General features: G+C 41.6%; 1 protein-coding gene across 2 annotated transcripts; it reads left to right on the top strand.

The window, feature by feature from the left end:
- Positions 1 to 2,146: 2,146 nt before the first annotated feature.
- On the top strand, positions 2,147 to 20,183 carry LOC148338007 (C-terminal-binding protein 1). Of its 2 annotated transcripts, XM_088292921.1 has the most exons (12): positions 2,147 to 2,296; positions 6,668 to 6,822; positions 10,939 to 11,083; positions 11,456 to 11,559; positions 11,636 to 11,738; positions 12,427 to 12,551; positions 13,400 to 13,489; positions 13,566 to 13,696; positions 14,000 to 14,127; positions 14,199 to 14,313; positions 14,463 to 14,559; positions 16,068 to 16,200. In XM_088292921.1, exons 1-11 carry the CDS (start codon positions 2,257 to 2,259, stop codon positions 14,524 to 14,526), a joined length of 1,200 nt encoding a protein of 399 aa, XP_088149047.1. In that variant the 5' UTR covers positions 2,147 to 2,256; the 3' UTR covers positions 14,527 to 14,559; positions 16,068 to 16,200. The 2 variants fall into 2 exon arrangements, with proteins under 2 accessions (XP_088149047.1, XP_088149046.1); XM_088292920.1 differs by lacking the exon at positions 14,463 to 14,559 and having other exon boundaries at positions 16,068 to 20,183.
- Positions 20,184 to 20,572: the final 389 nt, after the last annotated feature.

Raw genomic sequence — 20,572 nt, 5'->3', positions numbered from 1 at the left:
GTGTGTGTGTGTGCGCGTGTGTGTAAGCGTGTGCGTGTATGTGTGCTTGCGTTATTAAGCGTAATTAAGCTGTAAGTGTTCCTTTCAGCTGCTTGCCTCAGCAGCACTTGAAAGGAGGAGGACAGAGGATCTTCAGATTGAAAGCGACTAAAGTGGCGGGTAGTGTTTGCCTGCAGGTGGGCACGACTGCAGCGGGTATGCACGCACAAACACACGCACACACGCACACACGTGCACAACAATTCAGAATGAATGACAAGGTGTGTGTTTAAAACAGCGTGATGCATCCTTCTTGGGCATGTCTTCCCCCCCCCCATGTGTTATATGTTACAATTCTAGCCTCTGTGCATCTTCAGCCCTTTTCACACTACTTGTAAAAGCTGAAAAAATGTAGGTGGTTTTTTGGTTGGTTTCACTGACGCAAATTTAAACACATGTTTTCAGAGACAATAAAAAAAAAAACAATTGAAAATGTGGAGACAAGTGAGAGTTTTTGTACGCCGAACCTTGCTGCTGTGAGCTCCACCACGCTACCAAGGCAACGAGCAAACAAGTCTGAAAACAAACGCAAGCAATTAACCTGGATTTGTCACATTTTATGTAGCAATGTCACATGGCTTTTTGGGGTTCTCATATACGTGATTGTTTACTGTGTATAAACTGTCTGCACTGTTTCTGTTTATTAATTATTATTTATTATGTAATTAATGGACTAGTAATGTCATCACGATTTATGACTTTTTTATGTTTTAGATTTGATGGTTTTAGATGGTACACTGGCCTTTGTTCTTGCATTAGAGCATATTTGTGCCAGGTTGGGTATTTTTTTTCTGATGTAGTTTTGCCGGTTTGGTTATGTAAACACAAAAATAACATACTTTTGTGACTGTATATGCATACAGTTTTCAACATTTAATGGAAAGTTCTTACAAGACTTTGCTTTCAATATTAAAAGAAACAACCACTTTGAACAACATCCAGGAATGTGCCCTGGTCTCCTATTGGCCTTATTTTTGTGATGTATTTTCTTTCATGGCACTGTTTTAAGCGCTCATGTTATATTGCAATTTGTAATAACATGCTAACCAGTCGTACACCATGCCACCCCTTCACTTTTTCCAGGATATCTCTCTCTCAAATACTAATTTCAATAAATTTGGGACATTGTGTAAAAAGAAAAAAGAAAACAATACAATGATTTGGAAATCTTTTCCCACCCATATTCAATTGAATACATAACAAAGACAAGATGTTAAATGTTGAAACTGATACATTTTATTAGTTTAATTTGTATTTTTTTTTTGCAAATATTCACACTCATTTTGAATTTGACACCTTGAATGTGTTCCAAAAAAAACTCACTTAATAAGCGCTGGGGAACTGACGTCACTAATTGCTGATGCTTTGTTGGTGGAATTCTTTCCCATTCTTGCTTGATGTACAACTTAACTTGCTCAGCAGTCCGGGGTCTCCATTGTCATATTTTATGCTTCATAATGCGCCACCCATTTTTAACATTTTCAATAGTTTTCCACAACTAGTCTGTTGTCCCCCGCTCACTAATTAAGCATCGTCTAAGCCAAAAATGTCAAGGCCGATTTTTTTGTCCATGTGCAGCCTTGCTATAGTAGTAATAACACTTTATAAAACCAGATTATTTCTTGGAATGTGGAATGATTTGACACAATACAATAATACAATAGAACTAGATTTCCAATTGGTCGCAGAACAAGTTAAAGTAATACCGATTTTTTTAATGTATTTCAAATTATTTTACGGATCTCCATGTCACGGTTATTTCACAAAGATTTTAATGGATTTAACAGGAGAGATTGCTTTTCTGTCAAAGTCTTGTTGCTCATAAAGTAACACTCCATGAGAGTTTAATGAGGTTTCAATCGGGAACAAGTTGATCTTCTCTTGCAAATACCTTGACATTGCGTAACTCGGTGTTTTTTTCAGCTTCACGAGACAAAAGATGAGTTTTGGCTCTGCCCCTTTTCTACTGGTTCCGACACACGCGCGCGCGCGCATACACGCACACGCACACACATTCTTACTGCCACAAACAGAAAGGGAGGGATTTGCTGTAATGGAGAGAAAAAGGGGAGGGAGGGGGTGAGGAGGGAGAACGGAAGGGTTGAGAAAGAGAGAGAGAGAGAAAGGGAGCTAGGGGGAGCACATGTGTATGCGTTTGTGAGAGAGGGAGGCGAGGAAGCCGCCGCCATATGCACAGTGGATTCTACATGTGAAACCATGGGAAGCTCGCATCTCCTCAACAAAGGCATGCCTCTAGGTAAATGTGTGTGTGTGCGTGTGTGTGGGGGTGCGCGCGTGTGTGTATGAACGCCTCCCTTCCCGCTTCTGTTTTTTCTCCTCTTCATTCTCTTACACTACATTATCTTGCGTTGGCCTCACAAGAATGCGGCGAGTGTGCGCGCGCGCGTGTGTGTGCGTGCGTGGTGTCGGGACGACAGAAAACCAAGGCTAGCGAGAACAAGCACGCACACTCGCACGCGCGCGCGCCCACACACACACACACACAGGTGGCCGCGAAAGACTGTTCTAGAAAACAAAAAGGGTAATGAAGGTAACGCCTGTAGCTGAATGTGAAGGCCCAGCGCCTTCTTCTGGAGACCACCGCGTACGCCCCCCCTTTTCTCCCCTGGGGAGGCAGAGAGTCCAAGGTCGTGGGATATGGCATCCATCACTTTTGGCTCAGGGAGAAGCAATCGATAAATGAGTTATCAAGCCTCTCAGATTTAATTGAGTGGGAAATAGATGATCCGGAGCGCAATCCTCTTAGCATTAGCTATGTGACTTGAAACCCTAACCCTGACTTAAAACCCTAACAAGCTGACGAAACCCAGATTTGAAACACTTAGCTTGTCTTGAGATTACAATTTGGGATTTTAGCCATTGTTAGCCTACTTTGTACTTTCAAATATTATTCCAGGTTTGAAACCGTAATTTGAAATCCTGATCCTGAACCGAAACTTCAATTTGAAGCCCTAACCGTACATTGAAACCCTCATTTAGAACCTGAAACCCTGACCCCACATTGAAACTCACACTTAATACCCTAATATTGACTTGGAACGCTAACCACATGTTAAAAATTCTGAGTAAATTTTACAAAAATAGTTTTTGAGTAAATTTCACAATTTTATGGAATTAAATAAAAAAATACCAGAGGGAAGTTAGCTTTTACTTTCTCACATAGCTCATTACATATACAAGGTTAATCAATGCGATTGAGGATTGAACTGACAACCTCCAGATTTGGAGATGGCTGCTCCACACCTGATCTATGGTTTGGTGACACAGATTGAACATATTGTTGGTATCTCCAAAAAGAGGCCAAAAATGTCGCTTTGGAGGGAGGATTCCAAGGTTTGCACCTGACACCAATAATATACCAACAGACCGAGCAGTGGCATGGCTCTGGAATTCAGTGGTCGTCTCCCAACCTTGGTGTTATGGGATCGATCCTCTACCGCATTGAGCTCCTTTTTGTCTGAAATGTGTGTACAAAAACATAAAGTGGAATAAGATAAGATAAGACAAGATCCTTTATTAGTCCCACAATGGGGAAATTTGAGGTGTTACAGCAGCAAAGATATAGATCAACCTTATCAACCTTGGAGTGACTTTTAAAATTAATGAACTTGTAAAATGTACTTAAACTTTCTGAATGAAAAATTTTACTCAGATTTTTTTTAAGTGAATATCACTCCCATTTTTTGAGAAGGGGCCGGCTACAGCCAGGGTTTTACTGTTAGGACACATGAACTCCCACTGGTCGTTCCTGTCAGCTTTTAGTCAACTATTGAGAAGGATCCAGTTAGAACCGGGGTGTTCCCAATACGACACAGTGTCCCGCAGTGGGCCTTGGTTGGTTATGCCAAGTATGTAAGTGTAATGTAATACTGCGTATGAAAACATGTTTTGTGCGTACAAAAAATGTGTTTCGCATTGCAAAAGACCCTCTAAGTGTACGCACACAATCGGTTTTACGCTTACAGCTTCTCTCTCCTCAAGGCATACAAAACGCTGATTCACGCTTGCGATGCAGGCGTCACAATTGTAATTAATTAATTAACCAATCAGGAGTCGGGCACTAGAGCTGATTCTGATCGTCCGTTTACTGTTCGTAACTCAGAGGTGGGGTAAAAAATTTAATATAATTGCGCAGCTCTATTGTAAAACAAATACCATGGCGACATCTAATGATGAAGACGCCAATCCACAACTCTGAGAGGTGATGTTTGATCATTAAAAAAAAAAACTAATAAAACAAACAGAAAAACGTTTATAGAAGCACAAAGGGACAATAATGTTCAGCCAATCAAAGATATTTGAAAAAAAATATGACTAAAACAGCAAGTACAGTGTTTGTGTTTGCTGTATTTGACATTACGCGTACGTAATTGTGTCAAAAATCTAACACCACAGAGAACAGGCGACACAGGACATGGCCCTTGGTGTGAGGGCGCATTCCTGTTAAAAAACGGGAACGCCCATTTGTGGCTGCAGCTGGACCATATAACATTTTTTAGTGCACAAACCTGAATTTTAAAACCCAAATTCTGCCTTGAAACGCCAAATCAGTCTTACACCCCATTTTGGAACATTAATTAGGAACCCTGAACCTATTTTCTTTTTTTTTGGGGGGGGGGTATATGTCAAGACAATGTTCCTGCAATGTGTTTGTTTGCTTGTATTATGTGCATGAAGTACAGTTGTTCCTCTCAGCCTTAATGTATCACAGATTCTTAAAATGTAGAGGTCATTTTTTTGTGGATTTTTCACTATATTGCAGGATTTTTCCAGCCTCATTTACCCCACACGTTTACTTATTTGAGAAATTGCAGCTTCTTGCAAAGTGAGAATCAACTGACACCCACCAGCACACTTATATCCAGTGATGATGGATAATTTGTTTTTAACATAAACAAAGGAATATTTTTTTCCCAATAAAATAACCTGTAGGGCCAGGTCTGGTTCACATGCATTAAATGTGATACCTATGCGCTTACTGCATTAGGGTGGTTTAGTCATTCTCCCAGCGTCGCTCTGTTGATTCTCCTCTGAGCGCGTTATACAGCATGTGAATGTTGCTCAACACGGCAGCAGAGTTGAACCTGAGCAGTTTGATCAGTAGATCAGGTTTCACACTGGAATCCGATGTCCCGATAAGAAAGCGACAGCAGGCTGAGATTTTGCTGAGCTGGTGCTCTGCTGCGAGAAGACAACAACAACATGTTTTTTGGGGCTCATTACTTGCAGAAAGTCACGTCAAAATGTGACCCAGTGCGCTGGGACCACAAGTGACAAGCGTAGGAGTGGATAACTTCTTCACTCATTGCTACTTTCTGTCACACAGCCCGATTCACTGAATTTGAAATCTGGCTTTAGATTATACTTTGAAACACTGACCCAGGATTGAAACCCTACTCTGAAACCCTAACCTGTTTTGAAACCCTAATTAAGAATTTAACCCAATGTTGCAACTAACCCTTTGAACACTTACCCTGCCATGAAACCTTGAGGTCTTGAAACTAGAATTCCTATTTGAAACCCTAACTCTGTCATGAAATCCTTACTTAAAAAACCCTTTGATGCCCTGACCGGAAATCCTAAGAATGGCTTGTAACTTTAATCCTTGTTTGAAACCCTCATGTCAAAACACACACTTGTTTGAAAAAAGCAACTCTGACGTTAAAACCTAATTTGAAAGCCTTACCTCATCTTGAAACCCTAACTTGAAACTTTAACACTCTCATCAACCCCTAACCTTGCCATGAAACCATAATTTAAAACCTTAATTCTTATTTAAAAACCTAACCCTGTCTTAGAAACTTTTTTGGACCCTTTACTCTGTCTTGAAATCCTAATTTGAAAAACTGCAATGAAACAGTCTGATCCACAAACGGATCGATTATCTCCTAGGACTGCTCGTTACAACGAATGCCTGGCCTTCAGGAAAAGGAGTCACTCAGTCGGAGTTTTGAGCAGTAAAACCACCACAGTAGTGGAAAAGCAGTGATATTTCAGCTGTTTGTCACTCAAGGATATCAAACCACAAGAATGAAGGAAGTCATCACTTCTACATTTGAAATCTTCTGCAGACGTTTTTGATCCCTCATAATATATCTCAGGATGTGAGGTCATTAAGACAGAGAAACTGAGCCGTCCGCTTGAACGCAGAAAAAGTTGCCACTTGTGTGTCGTCCATCTGAAGGATATAAGACATTTTAGACTCTACGGGAAGGAGTCCAGCGGAAAGATGGAGGAAAGTTGTTTACGTCTGGTGAAGCAGATGCCACGGTGTCAGGAAAATATGATGGCGGCTTCAGCAGAGTCTTGAGTCCTGGAATTATCTCTGATTGAGAAAATCCACGAGGTTCACTTGCACTGGAATGGGGCAGACTAGTGTAGGGAAAATTGATAAAAAGAAGTGTGAAAGGAGTTATTGAAGTTGCTCTTGAGCAAGCTTTTCCTGTATTTTTGGTGGGAAGTTTCTGTACTTTGCTTTGGCGTGCACCTAATTAACCGAATGTGGAATGCTGTGTGGACAGCGTGAGACAGTTTAAGTACGAAGTAGTATTATGCGTTCCATCTCTTGATAACGGCTAACTTTTACAATTTGCGTTATGTGTTGTAGGCATCAGGCCACCAATTATGAACGGACCCATGCACCCGCGCCCTCTGGTGGCTTTGCTGGACGGGCGAGACTGCACCGTGGAGATGCCGGTGCTGAAGGACGTCGCCACCGTGGCCTTCTGCGATGCTCAGTCCACGCAGGAGATCCATGAGAAGGTGGGTCACTCCACAAGAGAAACGATAGCACATTATTATAGATTACTGACTTTTAAAGAAACATGTTTATTTTTAAAAGCTTCTTCGTAAAAGTTCTCATCATTGAGTAGTCAAAATTAAAAAAGGATATCGAATGTTCCACCCACTTGTCATTCAGCTTGAAATGACGTTTTTTGTGTGTGGGGGGGTGCCATTTCATTCTCATGCAAATGAGAGGATGGCTTTCGTTACCATGACAACCGAGGGTAGAGAGAGCTCCGGCACTGCGATGAAGTGACGGCTACTTGCTGCACTCGTAGCCATTCTGCTATTGCGACTTTTCAGAGCCATCAAGCACCCACATTGCAACAAATGTAGAACAAATTAAAATAAAGTGAACGACTCAAAATGGACCACCTCAGGATTAATAAATACGTCTTAAAATGTAAATAATAGATAAAAGATGAGATTGGGCTTTAAATCATTTTTATTCATGATTACGGCATCAGCATCAGTGCTACTTGCAAATGTGCATGACCAAAAGATGAACGAATTATCGCTGCTTCAGTCCGGTGGCTGCACGGCCAGTTAGTAGCGGCACAAGTTTACCGCATATATATATATATATATATATATATATATAAATATATATATTTATTTTTTTTATGAAGCGGGGTCTATCCCAGCAAGTTTTCGGAGTTGCCACTGAGCCATTGCTGGGTTGGTGATCAAAGAACTCCCTTTGAAAGAGCCATTTTTGAGTTGGAAAAAGATTTAATTCCGGTTAAGTGCTATGGTCAAAGTCACTGCAGTCTTTCAAGAATTGTGTGGCACCCAAAAAAAACCACCTCCCCTCCCCCCCAAAAAAATCCTTTGTTATGTGAACCGCCCACATGAGGCATGAGTATCTAATATTACTTCTTGCATACTGTATGTATGTCTACGTGCAAAACACTTTGTCTTTGATCACCCCCAACCTGCAGGAGACAAAGATTCACTCCTCTTTATTTCCTTCAGGCCTATTTATTTTCACCTTGATGTGTGAGAAGGAATCAAGTACATATCTTGTGTTCCCAGGCTGTCACACCGCCAGCGTAAAAGTTTTATTGCACTATCTAGCTGGCCCTTCGTTCACGTTCCGTTTAAACGTAAGCAGTTGAGTGATCACAGCAGGTCACGCTGAGGATACAGCCGGGTCAACCAGAACTAAACTCATGTCAGAGTTAAAGAAAACTAACAAAATGTTGAAGTTGTTCTACTGTCGTAGACCGCAACTGCTAATGCTAAGGATGCACTCTGCACATTTTTATGCTTTCCACATCATCACCTGGATGTTACTTTTTGAGTTAGATTAAAACGACCACGAATAGGAATGACTAAAGGTGACGAAAACGAAAATTAATATAGACTGTGTGGTACAGTCATTGCTTGAAAATGAGGGATCTTCAGACAGCACAGCTCCCAAATCATGGGATGAGATGCAACTATTTGCATACAAACATGCAAAACTACATTTTACATGAAATGCGAAGTAGTAATGCTAGATTGTGCGTCTACCACTGCGACTACTGACGACAACAGGTGTGACAATGTCTTGCGAAGAAGTTACGTCTCGTTCTGGATGAGTGCCAGATATGCTCTCTCTCTCTCTCTCTCTCTCGCCCTCTCGTTCTCTGTGAGCGTGCTCAGTAGGTCACAACACGGCACAAACAGATGGTGCTCTCGTAAACTCGGTGAGAAGCTGCTGCTTTGACATGCTAATTGCAACGTGTGTCGCTGACATGCTGGCAACGCCGGAGGTGAAGACGGCAGAAGCCTGGGGAAGTCAATGAACATGAGACATTTTCATTGTCTACCATTTCCTTGTCTTGATAAAGCCACTTCGATGAGCAGGCCCTCGCAGCGCCTTTTATCGGGACAAAAATTGTAAATACAACATAATTATCACATTTTTTACGCTATGCTAGGCCCACTTAAGATGGGACAAGTAAAAAGAAGTTTAAATTGATCTTGTTTAGGATAGAAATGTTTCAGTGACATGACCAGGATGACACAACATTCCACTGAGGAGTGGCCATTAGCGCATGCACACTTAAGCGCGCACACGTGTACATTCACATGGTCTCTAACTGAGAAGTCATTGTTGGATGTATATGTGTCCTTACTACACTACAATGACGGCTGAACATTGATATTCTATGTTACAGTTAAAAAAAAGGATCGGGGCCAGTGAACTTTTGTCCTGAGAGGAGTATTTCCCTATAGTGATGGAACTTGCGGTTGTAGTGCGGATCACAAACAATACAGTTGTTGTAATAATGAACCATAAATTATAGAGTGCATTGCTTGGCAACCTGGTCCACTCTCAATTTGTACTGTCTCCGAAGCTTTCTGTTATGAGCATGGCATGTTAATTACATTTCTTTTGTTGTATTTGTTAGAAAGTGAATGCAAAAGCGTACACTCGTTCAAAGTGGCCTGTAGTTGAGCCACATTCACGTCACTGGCTATAACTTCCACGACATTAGCTAATTTCACATTCAAACTGTGCCATATTTTCAAAATGAATCTCGATGAAAATCTCATGTCTCATGAAAACTCAACGATCCTGAATTTCGGGACACCCTCAGACTTTGACAAATTACGCCTTTTTGATGGTTGAATCCCAGCATTTTGAAATTGTGCAAGAAATGCACTTAAGGCTTTGACTTAAGCGCCAACGGGAGAATATGCCCCTAAATATGCAGTTACTATGAATGTATTGAGACAGAGTATGTAGTGGTCAATAATATTGCATTCATGTGAAAATGAACAGGTTAAAAGATTTTTCCCTAGATATGGGGTGGGCAGACAGGTGGCCAGAGAGTGATATGGCCACCCCTGGCCGCCCCTGTTCCAAGTAACCTGCACCTGATTGGGACTCATTGAAAGAATTTGCTGGCTGGAATATCTTCAAATTGTGGATTAAAAAAATGGCCAACTTCCTGTTCAGTTTTAGGCCATGAATTTCATGATAGAGATGCCCAATCAATTTTGTGTTGGGCAGCAACGAGCTGAGTGATGACACATAAACGACCCCCTGACAAGTAGCGTTTTAAACAAGGAGGTGAAGGAGGCGCCGTTAAGCGTGCTAATTGCTAAAATGAAATACAGCGTCGGGAAGGACCCAAAATAAGTGCTTAGGTGTACAGTCGACTTTTAACAGAAGTCGAGAACCGCATTCGGGTGGAGAGCCAGCAACTATAAACAGAAATGTTGTATTTCAATCAGTATGTAGCTAGACGCAAAATAAGACAACGGCTACATTAGCAATTTGGCTGACGCTCTTAGACCAGAACACGGAAACGTCATGATGAAGAGGTTCGATGTCAAACTTCTATTAAATATTTATCAACAATATTTGCACCAGAGTACCGAGTTTTGAGATCTACACAATACTAAGTCTCACAATGATATATTTTGAATCGATTTAACTTTGCAAAGGGTCAATGATTTTATTGACATATAATCTGACATTTATGTACAAAGAACATGTACATTAGTACGAAATGCTACATTTTGGGGTTTAAAAATCAATTTTCAGATACACAATTGCACATAAATACAAGATTATACTTGACAGAAAATAGATTTTCAAAACTTGAGAAAGAACTGCCCACCTCACAAAATGTCTTTTGTGTCTTTGCATTATTACGGTAATAGCTTTTATAGTTTTTAATGGTATAGTGGCATTTTCTGTCATGTTTGTAAATGTACATCGTGAAGAAAATTGCAAAAGAAATCGAAATTGCAATATCTTTCAGAAAAATCGCAATACAATTTTTTCCTAAAATCGTTCAGCCCTATATGAAAGACACATCTACCCAATTTTATGTTGCTCAGTGAAAATGGTGTCAGGTACAAATATTTTTCTAACTTCCCCCAAGTACTACTGAATGAGTGGCTGCCATCATTAAGGCAGGGGAGCAGTATCTGCTTGCGGTTGACAATAACAACCGTTTCCGTGGCATTATTCAGGCACTGCAACCAACCAATACAGGCAGGTCTATGTAACCACAGCATATTAAGAGGGCACAAACAACACTTCCCAGACAAAGCTGTTAGTGATCTAAGAAGATTGCATTCATGTGTGTGCAGGTGCTGAATGAAGCAGTGGCGGCGTTGATGTATCACACCATCACTCTGATGAGAGAAGACCTGGAGAAGTTCAAAGCTCTCCGCATCATTGTGCGCATCGGTAGCGGCTATGACAATATTGACATCAAGTCGGCGGGGGAACTTGGTGAGCCTTTAGCCCACTTTCATACTTCCTGTTTTCCCTGCCACGGGACCAGCACAGAAAGGGGGGCAACTTCAACGCGACAATCTTCTGTTTTCGGAGGCAGTATCAGAGGTGTGCTGAGACAGGGGTGTAACGTTTAACACCTGGCAGTCATTTCTTGTGGTTGTGGGTGCTAACTTTAGGATAGCTCACCTTAAAAATGACTTTCAGGTGAAAATATATTTCCAAACATAATGTGTGGACTGCAGAAACAGCCGAAATCCTGGCTCCAACATTTAACCATACCGTTTTGTGGACCACCGACATAACCTAAACCTGGCTCAGGATGCCATGGAGGTGTTACCAAAATGTTCCCATCTTCTATTCCAACAGGAATTGTCGTGTGTAACATGCCAGCTGCCTCGGTGGAAGAGACAGCGGACTCCACGCTGTGTCACATCCTCACCTTGTACCGGCGCACCACATGGCTCCATCAGGTTTGTGTTTTTTTTTACTTAAAAAAAACAAAACATTGTAACGTTAGTCACGCACTGCTACACACTACAACGCCAGGCTCTCCGGGAGGGCACGCGGGTCCAGAGCGTGGAGCAGATACGAGAGGTGGCTTCAGGAGCGGCGAGGATCAGAGGGGAGACGCTGGGACTCATCGGACTAGGTCAGTCATTCAACTCCCTGCCATTAACGGGAGATACGGACAAAGTCCAGCTGCGAATGGTGAAAATGTGCAAATAATCGACGATCCCCAAAAACCTTAGATAATATGTCTATAGATGCCACCACAATGGCGGCAAAGCATGCAACATGCACACATGGTCTAACCCTGTTCTATATAAAAAATTGAGTAATTTAATTATTTAGCACAAACAAACCCTTCATATGGCGCTCAGCAAGAGAATTAAAAATGACACTCAAACACAATCGAACGTGACGTCATACATGGGCAAAACACATTTGCACAGTAGCTCTTTACACAAACAGTATGAAATGATTAACCTCACCTTGCCACATTTACTCACAATGGAGTCCAACTGTAACGCTAACATAGATTACAGTGGCTTTTTGTAGCTGCATCAGTAGCAAAGCTTAAAGATACTTTTCTGTTCCAATGTGAATGTGTACATGTAGGTGCATTCAAGGACCGCCAACAAAACAGGACATCTGAAACACAAACGAAAAAAAAAACAATATCATTGGATTCAATCTAAGAAGACCCAGGTTGCATTTCAGATCAAAATGTCTATTTCATTCTGACTCGGGTGAAGTCATTTTATTCCTACTCCAGTAACTTCCGCCATGTTGGCGTGCATTTGTGTGCGTGCGTGTGCGTGTGTGTGTATATGTAGGTCGAGTGGGCCAGGCCGTAGCCCTGCGAGCCAAGACATTTGGCTTCAATGTCATTTTTTATGATCCCTATTTGGCGGACGGTGTGGAAAGATCCCTGGGCCTCCAAAGGGTTACCACGCTACAGGTATTGACATTGAGCTCACGGTTAATTTTGACAAATTTGCTCACCTGAAGGTGTACATGATTCCATCCTCACTGTTAAATATGTATCACAGTTGTATGGTAATTACTGTCAATTGTATTACGCCCTATAGTGTCTTATAACTGGAGTGAATCATTTTGTGTCAGTGTGTGTGATGTCATAATTGGATTGAATTATTTAATTATTATATGATTTGGGGACGTCTCAAATACACGCAACATGCAACAGCTTCCGTCTTGGGCCACAGAAGAATATCACTGGTTATCAGATCACAGCAATGCGTTATGCACGTTGCCAGTGATGGTTAAACAGCGTGAGAAGAACTACAACATGCTGTAGATCCATCCACTCGTCCATGCCAAGAAACCTGTGCCCGTAGCGCGAATTGTATGGAAAAAGAACATTTCTAGCGAACACACAATAACCTACTGCACCTTACTATTTGCTGTTTAACAATATTGATTTCCCAAGTGAGGTGATTGCCACAGCCTCTTTTTTTCCCCTCCAAGCTGCCATCTTGCTTTTTAATGGCGCATGCGGCCATTCTTGGAAAACTCACGAAACCTGGCATGAACTGAAAAAAATATGAACTGCCGTTCAAAAGCCGTTCACATGCGAAATACAGTACGTTCCATTCATGTTGGCCCAAAATATGAATGAGTTCATGAACTTTTGTTCACTTAACTTGTTTTGGTACCACACTGCCTAATGCTAACCTTGGTTGGACAATTTTAAGCGTAGAAAGAGGACACTGCTCTCCATAGGGCAGCAGTGGAAACACAAGGCGTTATTTGACTCAATTTTTTTTGTCTCTTGGTTATCCCCCACAGGATCTGCTCTTTCACTCCGACTGCGTGTCTCTGCACTGCAGCCTGAACGAACACAACCACCACCTCATCAACGACTTCACCGTCAAGCAGGTTCTGAACCAGACCTTGATCTGATTTCAGTTTCATTTGAACAAATCTTTGAGTGGACATGGTTTGTGTTTTTCAGATGCGTCAGGGGGCGTTCCTGGTCAACACAGCGAGAGGGGGCCTGGTGGATGAGAAGGCCCTGGCCCAGGCCCTGAAGGATGGAAGAATACGCGGAGCTGCCCTGGACGTTCACGAGACGGAACCTTTCAGGTAATGTCAACTAGGGCTGCCAAGATTAGTCGACTAATCGCGATGACGTTGACGATCCAAATCGTCAACAATTAATTTAAGTCGCAGACGAGTGGTTTATTTCTATAATTATTTGCCGCATTGCTTTTCTCTTGAAACAGTCTTACCTCGCGCTTTTCCTCGCTGGCTGCATATGCCTATCTCTTTTTGCTTCTTTGTCTGCCCCTTGTTTTTCATGGAAAACAAATTCAATGTTAAGCAGTGTTTTTTTTTAGCAATATTTGGGGTTTCTAACAATCAACCAGAGTCTGTTTCCCTTTGTAGTTTCAGCCAGGGTCCCTTGAAGGATGCCCCCAACCTGGTCTGCACCCCTCATGCCGCCTGGTACAGTGAACAGGCCTCGCTGGAGATGAGGGAGGAGGCGGCCAGGGAGATCAGAAGAGCCATCACAGGTCAGAACCGCCTTGATCGCCCACAATTAATTCCACACATTCCATCCTAAAAGGATTCCCTCTGTGTTCAGGTCGTATTCCGGACAGTCTGAAGAACTGCGTCAACAAGGAGTTCCTGACTCAGAACAACCACTGGACGGCAGTCGAACCGGCCAATGTCCACCCAGAACTCAATGGCGCTTACAGGTAATGAATGACACACTATTGAGTAGAACGGAGAGACATAGACTTCATAGCAACAATATAGATTCGACATGCCACTAGCACCTAACCTACCGTATTTTCACAATCTTAAAGCGCACCTAAAAGTCCAGAATTTTCTCCAAATCAAATAGGGCACCGATTAATGCGGAGCACCTTGTAAACAGAGTGAGTTCCATCGATCTCCATGCGTTATGAGCACTCCGCCTGAGCAACTTGGGGCATTTTACGGTGAGTTAGCACCCTCTGTTGGTTAAAACCGAGACTACAAAACGCTGCATAATTGACTCGTGTCAGCGGTCCTGTTTGTTGCGGTTTTCGACAGTCAGTTACAACAGACCAGTATTCGTCTTAAACTGTATGCTTTAGGTCAAGGCTGTAGTCTGTACCTAATATTTCATGATGTGGAGATTGAAAAAAATGATAGTTTGTTCACATACAACCAGCTGAAGTCGCGCTGCTGGCTAGGTCCCATTCACATGGATGAGAGCCCTCGGCGGTCTGCTGGCCAGACGGTCGCAACCCCGTGTGGCCACAAGAAGTGGACTTAATCGTCATTGGAATTGTGAGTTCTGGCAGGGGCCTGAGTCGACTGAGGGAGCGTAAACAAAAGTGTGGCTGCCGAGCCGGGCTTTCGCTAAATTAATGGTTAATCATTCAAACCTCCTCCGCCAAGGGTCTCTACTCCTCCGACGCCAGATACACAACACACAAAGCGAGCGATCTGGAACTACAACTAACAGGAAATCGCTACGTTTGGGACTGCTGCATTTTATTAATCCCAGAAACCTGGTGACACAGTCACATTCCCCACGCGTCAGTGCAATTAGAAAAATGGCAGCGGCTCAAAGTGAAGTTTCACTGCTGGATTATCATGTCCAATAATGCGTAGGCAACAACGAACGACAACTTTATTGAACTCTCCCGACCCAAGTTAGGATAAATTGTTCAGAAAATCGATTGATGTATAACAAACGCTATGATACTGCACTGTGTCGTTACTCTCATAATAATAATAAACACTTGCAATATAAACGGCCACGACTCGTTAAAGGGCAGCTGGTGAGTGATTTTTTTTCTATTAGTTTTTATCTTGGTCCTTGAAAATGTCTTCACATGAAAATGGCCATTCGCACTAAAATGATTGGGGTCTTGCCTTTATTTAATAATATTTGTGCATGCATATTTGCGTGCGCAATGTGCATTGTTGAACAGCCACTGCTATGTAAATAATTTCAAGAGTGATTTATTTTTTGAAGCCTTTATATTGAATATATATATAAAACACAAAACCTTTGGTTTGCATCTATCTATCTCAACATGATGCATTCTTTTATCGTGCACAGATCCTTGAAACTGTAATTGTGGTTCGAAACACTGTTTTGAAAATCAGACACGAACACTGGCCCCCAAATTTGAAACCCTAATCCTGGTTTTGACCCTACTTTGAGACACCTCCACCAACTTGAAACCTTAAACCCGGTTTTGAAATCATAATTCCAAATGCTGACAAACCCTTGTTTGGAAACCCAAAACAGACTTGAAACCCTAATTCAAAGCCTAAACTTGAAACCCTCGTCTTGTCTTAAAGCCCTGATTTGAAACATTAAACAAGGCTTGAAACCCTGTCTTAAAACCCTATCCCTTGTCATATGATAAGAACATGATTCAACAAAACAGGAGTAATAAGTTCAAGTGGAGCACAAAGCGGAACCCTAAGTCGTCTCTTCCCCTGTCAGGTACCCGCCAGGAGTTGTGAGCATGACCGCCGGCGGCCTTCCGCCCCCCGTGGAGGGCATCGTGCCCAGTGCGGTGCCCATCGTACACCCCCTCCCGCCGGCTATCGCACACCCGCCGCACACGCCGTCGCCCGGACAGAACACAGTCAAGCCACCAGAGGGCGACAGAGAACAGCATCCAAATGAGCAGCTGTAGTCCAAAAGCACAGCGGGAAGACAAAAGTCCAGTAAATAACTACTGATTCCAAAATGTACAAGAAATTGGCACCCCATCGCTTGTTGACACTCCAAAGAGGGCCAAGAAGACGGCGGTGATTGTCAGGAGAAGGAAACAAGGTTGGATGCTCATCTGTGTGTTAAGACTGAGAGAAAAATCATATTTTTGACTGTCGTGTGTCCAAAATTTCACGTCAGTCTCTATTTTTTTCCGTCATTTCTTGAACGTAGAAAAAAAAAAAGTTGTGGGCTCTGAAATGATTGTAAATTGTTCAAGTGGACAATTTTTAGACCAGTGTTTCCCAACCTATAAAGTGCCACTGCTCATTATTAACATGAGAAAAATCTTACAGCATACCAAAGAAAAATGTCACAAAAAGTAGATACTTGACGATTTACAAGTTTGATTTTTTACTTATTTATTTTTTTACCTTGTGTTGCAAGTCAATATTTGAGTTACCGCCTCTCAAAATAAAATACTGCTGTGAATGTATTCCTAGCATGTCAGCAAGGAGAGCCACAGTCGCTGATGTGCTTTACATTTTTAGAAAATTAAACGTAGTTAAATTGAACAGTTTTAAAATTTAGAATTTCCTTTAAACATTGTCAGGTGGCCCTTTTCTGACTTCAAAATTACATTTGAAAAAAAATGCAGTGTATTATCCTATGGGGTGATATAACCATAAAATTAACAGGTTTGAAAGTTTACTTTGAAAATATATTACAGTCAAAGTTAAGTTACAAAAACAAACAAAAAAAATGCACTTCATTTTTTTAATTTGGTTTTGAAATTTGAATTTGCATACAATGGACCCCTGCTCCTTATGGTTCAGCACCCAAAGATTCAACTATTTGTGGATTACTGAAGCACATTGTATTATTATTAGAATGTTTTATTTTTCCTTTTTTACATATTTTTATTTATTTGGTTCTCATTATTAACTTTTTAAAATCACATTTGGGGTTATTTTCTTCGCCAATGCATTCATAATGGCGATCAATTATACAGGAATTTTGTTATTTGTGGCTGGCCTGGTCCCTATCCTTAAGTCCAAATCAGTTTGTGTAGTTTTAAGTTTACAGATAGGGTAGTACCTTAATTTACGTGTGCCCCCCAATATGCCAGTTTTTGGAATTATGAGCCTTCACTAAACTTACAGTTTATTTGAGAGAGTTTCACATACAGTATGTTGAGGGGAAAAAACAAAACAAAGCAATTAGTCTACTGTAAGAAGCGCCACGGTCCCGATGCAATTTTAGACATTAATTAAATGGAACTACAAACTTCACCCACATAGAGGTACACATTCAATAAAATGAATACCAGTTTGTACAGTAAAACCACTTTATGAAACCAGTTTATTTCTTTACATTCAATCCAGACCATCATTAGTGTTCTAAGTAAATAATTTGGCAAAAAATTAAATGGGGGTGGGAGGTATATAATTTCCACACCTGATGAACTCTCACAGCATATCAGGCACAGAGGTTGGGAAACACGGTTTCAAACTGGAGGCCAGAAGATGCCGGAAAACAACTACAAGTAGATTAATGTGCGTGAGATTTGTCCTTAACAAGCCACCCTGAAACAGAGGCAGCTTCTTTTGCACACCATCTCAGGAACTTCAGTTTCTGTAGTTGGTCTACTGTTGACTTCATTCCCTGCCGTTTAGTGCTTCTCTTTGTCGTTCTTCGGAAATGCTCGCCTTTCGTTATAACTTGAAGTGCTTGGGTTGTTTGCTGTAGTTTGTATGTACAGAGCGTGTGCTTCTGAGAGATTGTACAGGTGGCGAAATGCTATGCTTGGCATTGATTTTTTTTTTTTTTTTAAATGATGTTGTTGGGAAGATGTGAGCTGATGCACTGAGACTCTTTACTGTAGCAGACTTACATGTGTACAGTTAAACGTGTACGGTGTGCCCCCACGTATCGCATTCCCCTGCCACAGCCGCGCTACATCGCACATTTTTCGTGTGGAAAGTATCAACTTGTCTATCGCAGAAATCTGTGCTTGAAACTCTATCCCCAAACTGTATTCCGTGTTTGAATCTTGAAACCTAAGGTTGAACCACCAACGCTGTCTTAAAATTCCCATTTGAAATCCTAAAACGTGTATGCAACGCAAGCGTAGCCACTAAGTCCTCTCTCCCTGTCCCAGGTGACTCACGCAATTAGCGCACTCACTCTTATTAAAAGTGTGTTTTAACAAATGTGTTAAGTGCGTTGGAGGGGTAAAATCAGATTTGAACGTACAGTGAGTAGGTGTGCAATGTATAAATGGGGGTTCACTGTACTATATCTTTTTCGTGATCCTGAGCTTCCACTGCGAATACAACAGCTGTGGACATCAGCACAAGGTTTGCTTCCTTCAAAAATCATCCAAATCCTCTTCTTCCGAACTTGGTTCCTTACTTTGAAGCGTTTTTATCAAGCACCAGAGTGAACAGCACAACGCTCACTTTAACATTTCATGATGGGTCCTTACTAAGTGTACCGTTCGGCCACCGCTGTGCTCTCCGTGTCCGTATGTGTACATACTGTGGTGGTGTTTTCCTGCCTGCCTGCGTCAATGTGACTTGGTTTGTATCTGTGTCTAAAAAGCAATGCTGTGAGCAGGAGTGCTGGCTTCCTCAAGGTATCGTCACTGAGGGTGCAATTGAAACAAGCTTCGTGCGTTTGTTTGGTCAAGTGTTAAAATACAAAGGCAATTGTAAATATGGCCCAAGACTTCCATCGGGATTTAAAACTACACCATAGCAGTGTTTTGCTGTTATTAAAAAAATGCACAGGAAGTATGCCATTTTAGTGACATTTTGGCCAATTTCAAAATTCACACCCAAAAATGCTTCCATTTAGGAACATGAAATTGGGTTCATAGTGTCCTTTTTGGGTTTAAGTGGCTCAGTGGCACGCAACCAAATAAAAAAAATAAATAAATCATTCAGCCCTCCAACCAGTTTCACTTAACAGCATGCAATATAGCTGGCATGTTTATCATGAGTAGACCCACAAAAAAGCCTCTTGAAGCAATGCCTGAAACGAAAGGAAGTCTTCCATTTTGGATTTTAAAGGACATTTCCAGAGCTTCTTCTGTAAGATATCTCCAACCGAGAGAGGAAAATGTATTTGACATGTTCGACAAATGGGCCACACTAAATTGTTAATAATATATACCAGAGCGGCTAAGTTTGATGAGTCGACCAAATGTGTGATGACAAGGTCACCCAAAGAGGATTAGGTGCCTCCCATTGGCCGAAATGTCGAGATGCAATAACTATGCAAAAAAAGTCTAAGACTAAAGTAAAAAAAAAAAATTTGCATTTACGAATCAGAAAGTTTGTCCAAGTGACGGTGCTTTCAGGATCCCACTCCAGATCCAGTATTTGGAGTAGTTAACAGTTCACTGTTGCCTCCCTGTTCTCCTTCATGTTGAGGTAGCGAGCGCAGCGACCAGGGATGGACATTTCACTCGACACTACCAATTTTGATTCCGTGCCACAACCTGAGCTGAGTGCCAAGTTCTTGCTGGGCCCTAATCTGAAATGTGTACATTCTTGAGCCTTGGGAATTCTGCAAGGAATTCATGTGGACTATACATTCCTCACAAGATGCCTGTCACCTTTACTGTTTCCATGGTAACCTTCATAGAACCTGTTCATCATCAAGAACAAAAACAGCCCTTTGAAATTCCTTCCCTGGTAGTGACACACAGTCCACTGTTGCCTACCTGTTTGTTCTCTTTATGGTTAAGTAGTAGGTGTAGCAATATATAGTACATATATATATTCTATATTCAACAGTAAATAATATTTTTGGTTAAAAACCCTGATGAAAGATATGTTTGTGACTGTATGCATTTGTATGAATTATTTTAAAAAGAAATAAAACAGTGGATGATGATGTGGGTTGATTGGTCTCTGCTATCAATTGGTTGACGATTGACAAGATTACTGCAGGAGTGTCGATGATATTGGCCATTCTAAAGTTACAAGCAAGAAGACGTGCAAGCGTACAAAGTAGAGTGGAAATGTTTTAGTCTTTAAGGCTGCTTACCTTGTCTCCGCGCTGAGCTGTGCTTCAACAGTTAAAATCTGCAATGAATGCGCCACCATTTTTACAGGATTTCACTTTTTCCCCACTCTATTTATTCCACAGGAATGGAATCATAAGACTGGATCACCCCTTGAAAAAACAGTGCTTCATATGCTTCAAAACCGTCGCATTAATCAAAAGTGACTACTATGAAACAAGCGCAAAGTGTTTTTGCGCAAAGTTACCCCCTAAAGTCT

Source organism: Idiotropiscis lumnitzeri, chromosome 4, assembly GCF_059441095.1.
Source record: "Idiotropiscis lumnitzeri isolate Australia: NSW breed Sydney's pygmy pipehorse chromosome 4, RoL_Ilum_1.0, whole genome shotgun sequence".
In the NCBI taxonomy this organism is placed as follows: Eukaryota; Metazoa; Chordata; class Actinopteri; order Syngnathiformes; family Syngnathidae; genus Idiotropiscis; species Idiotropiscis lumnitzeri.
This window is presented reverse-complemented; position numbering and strand designations above follow the sequence as displayed.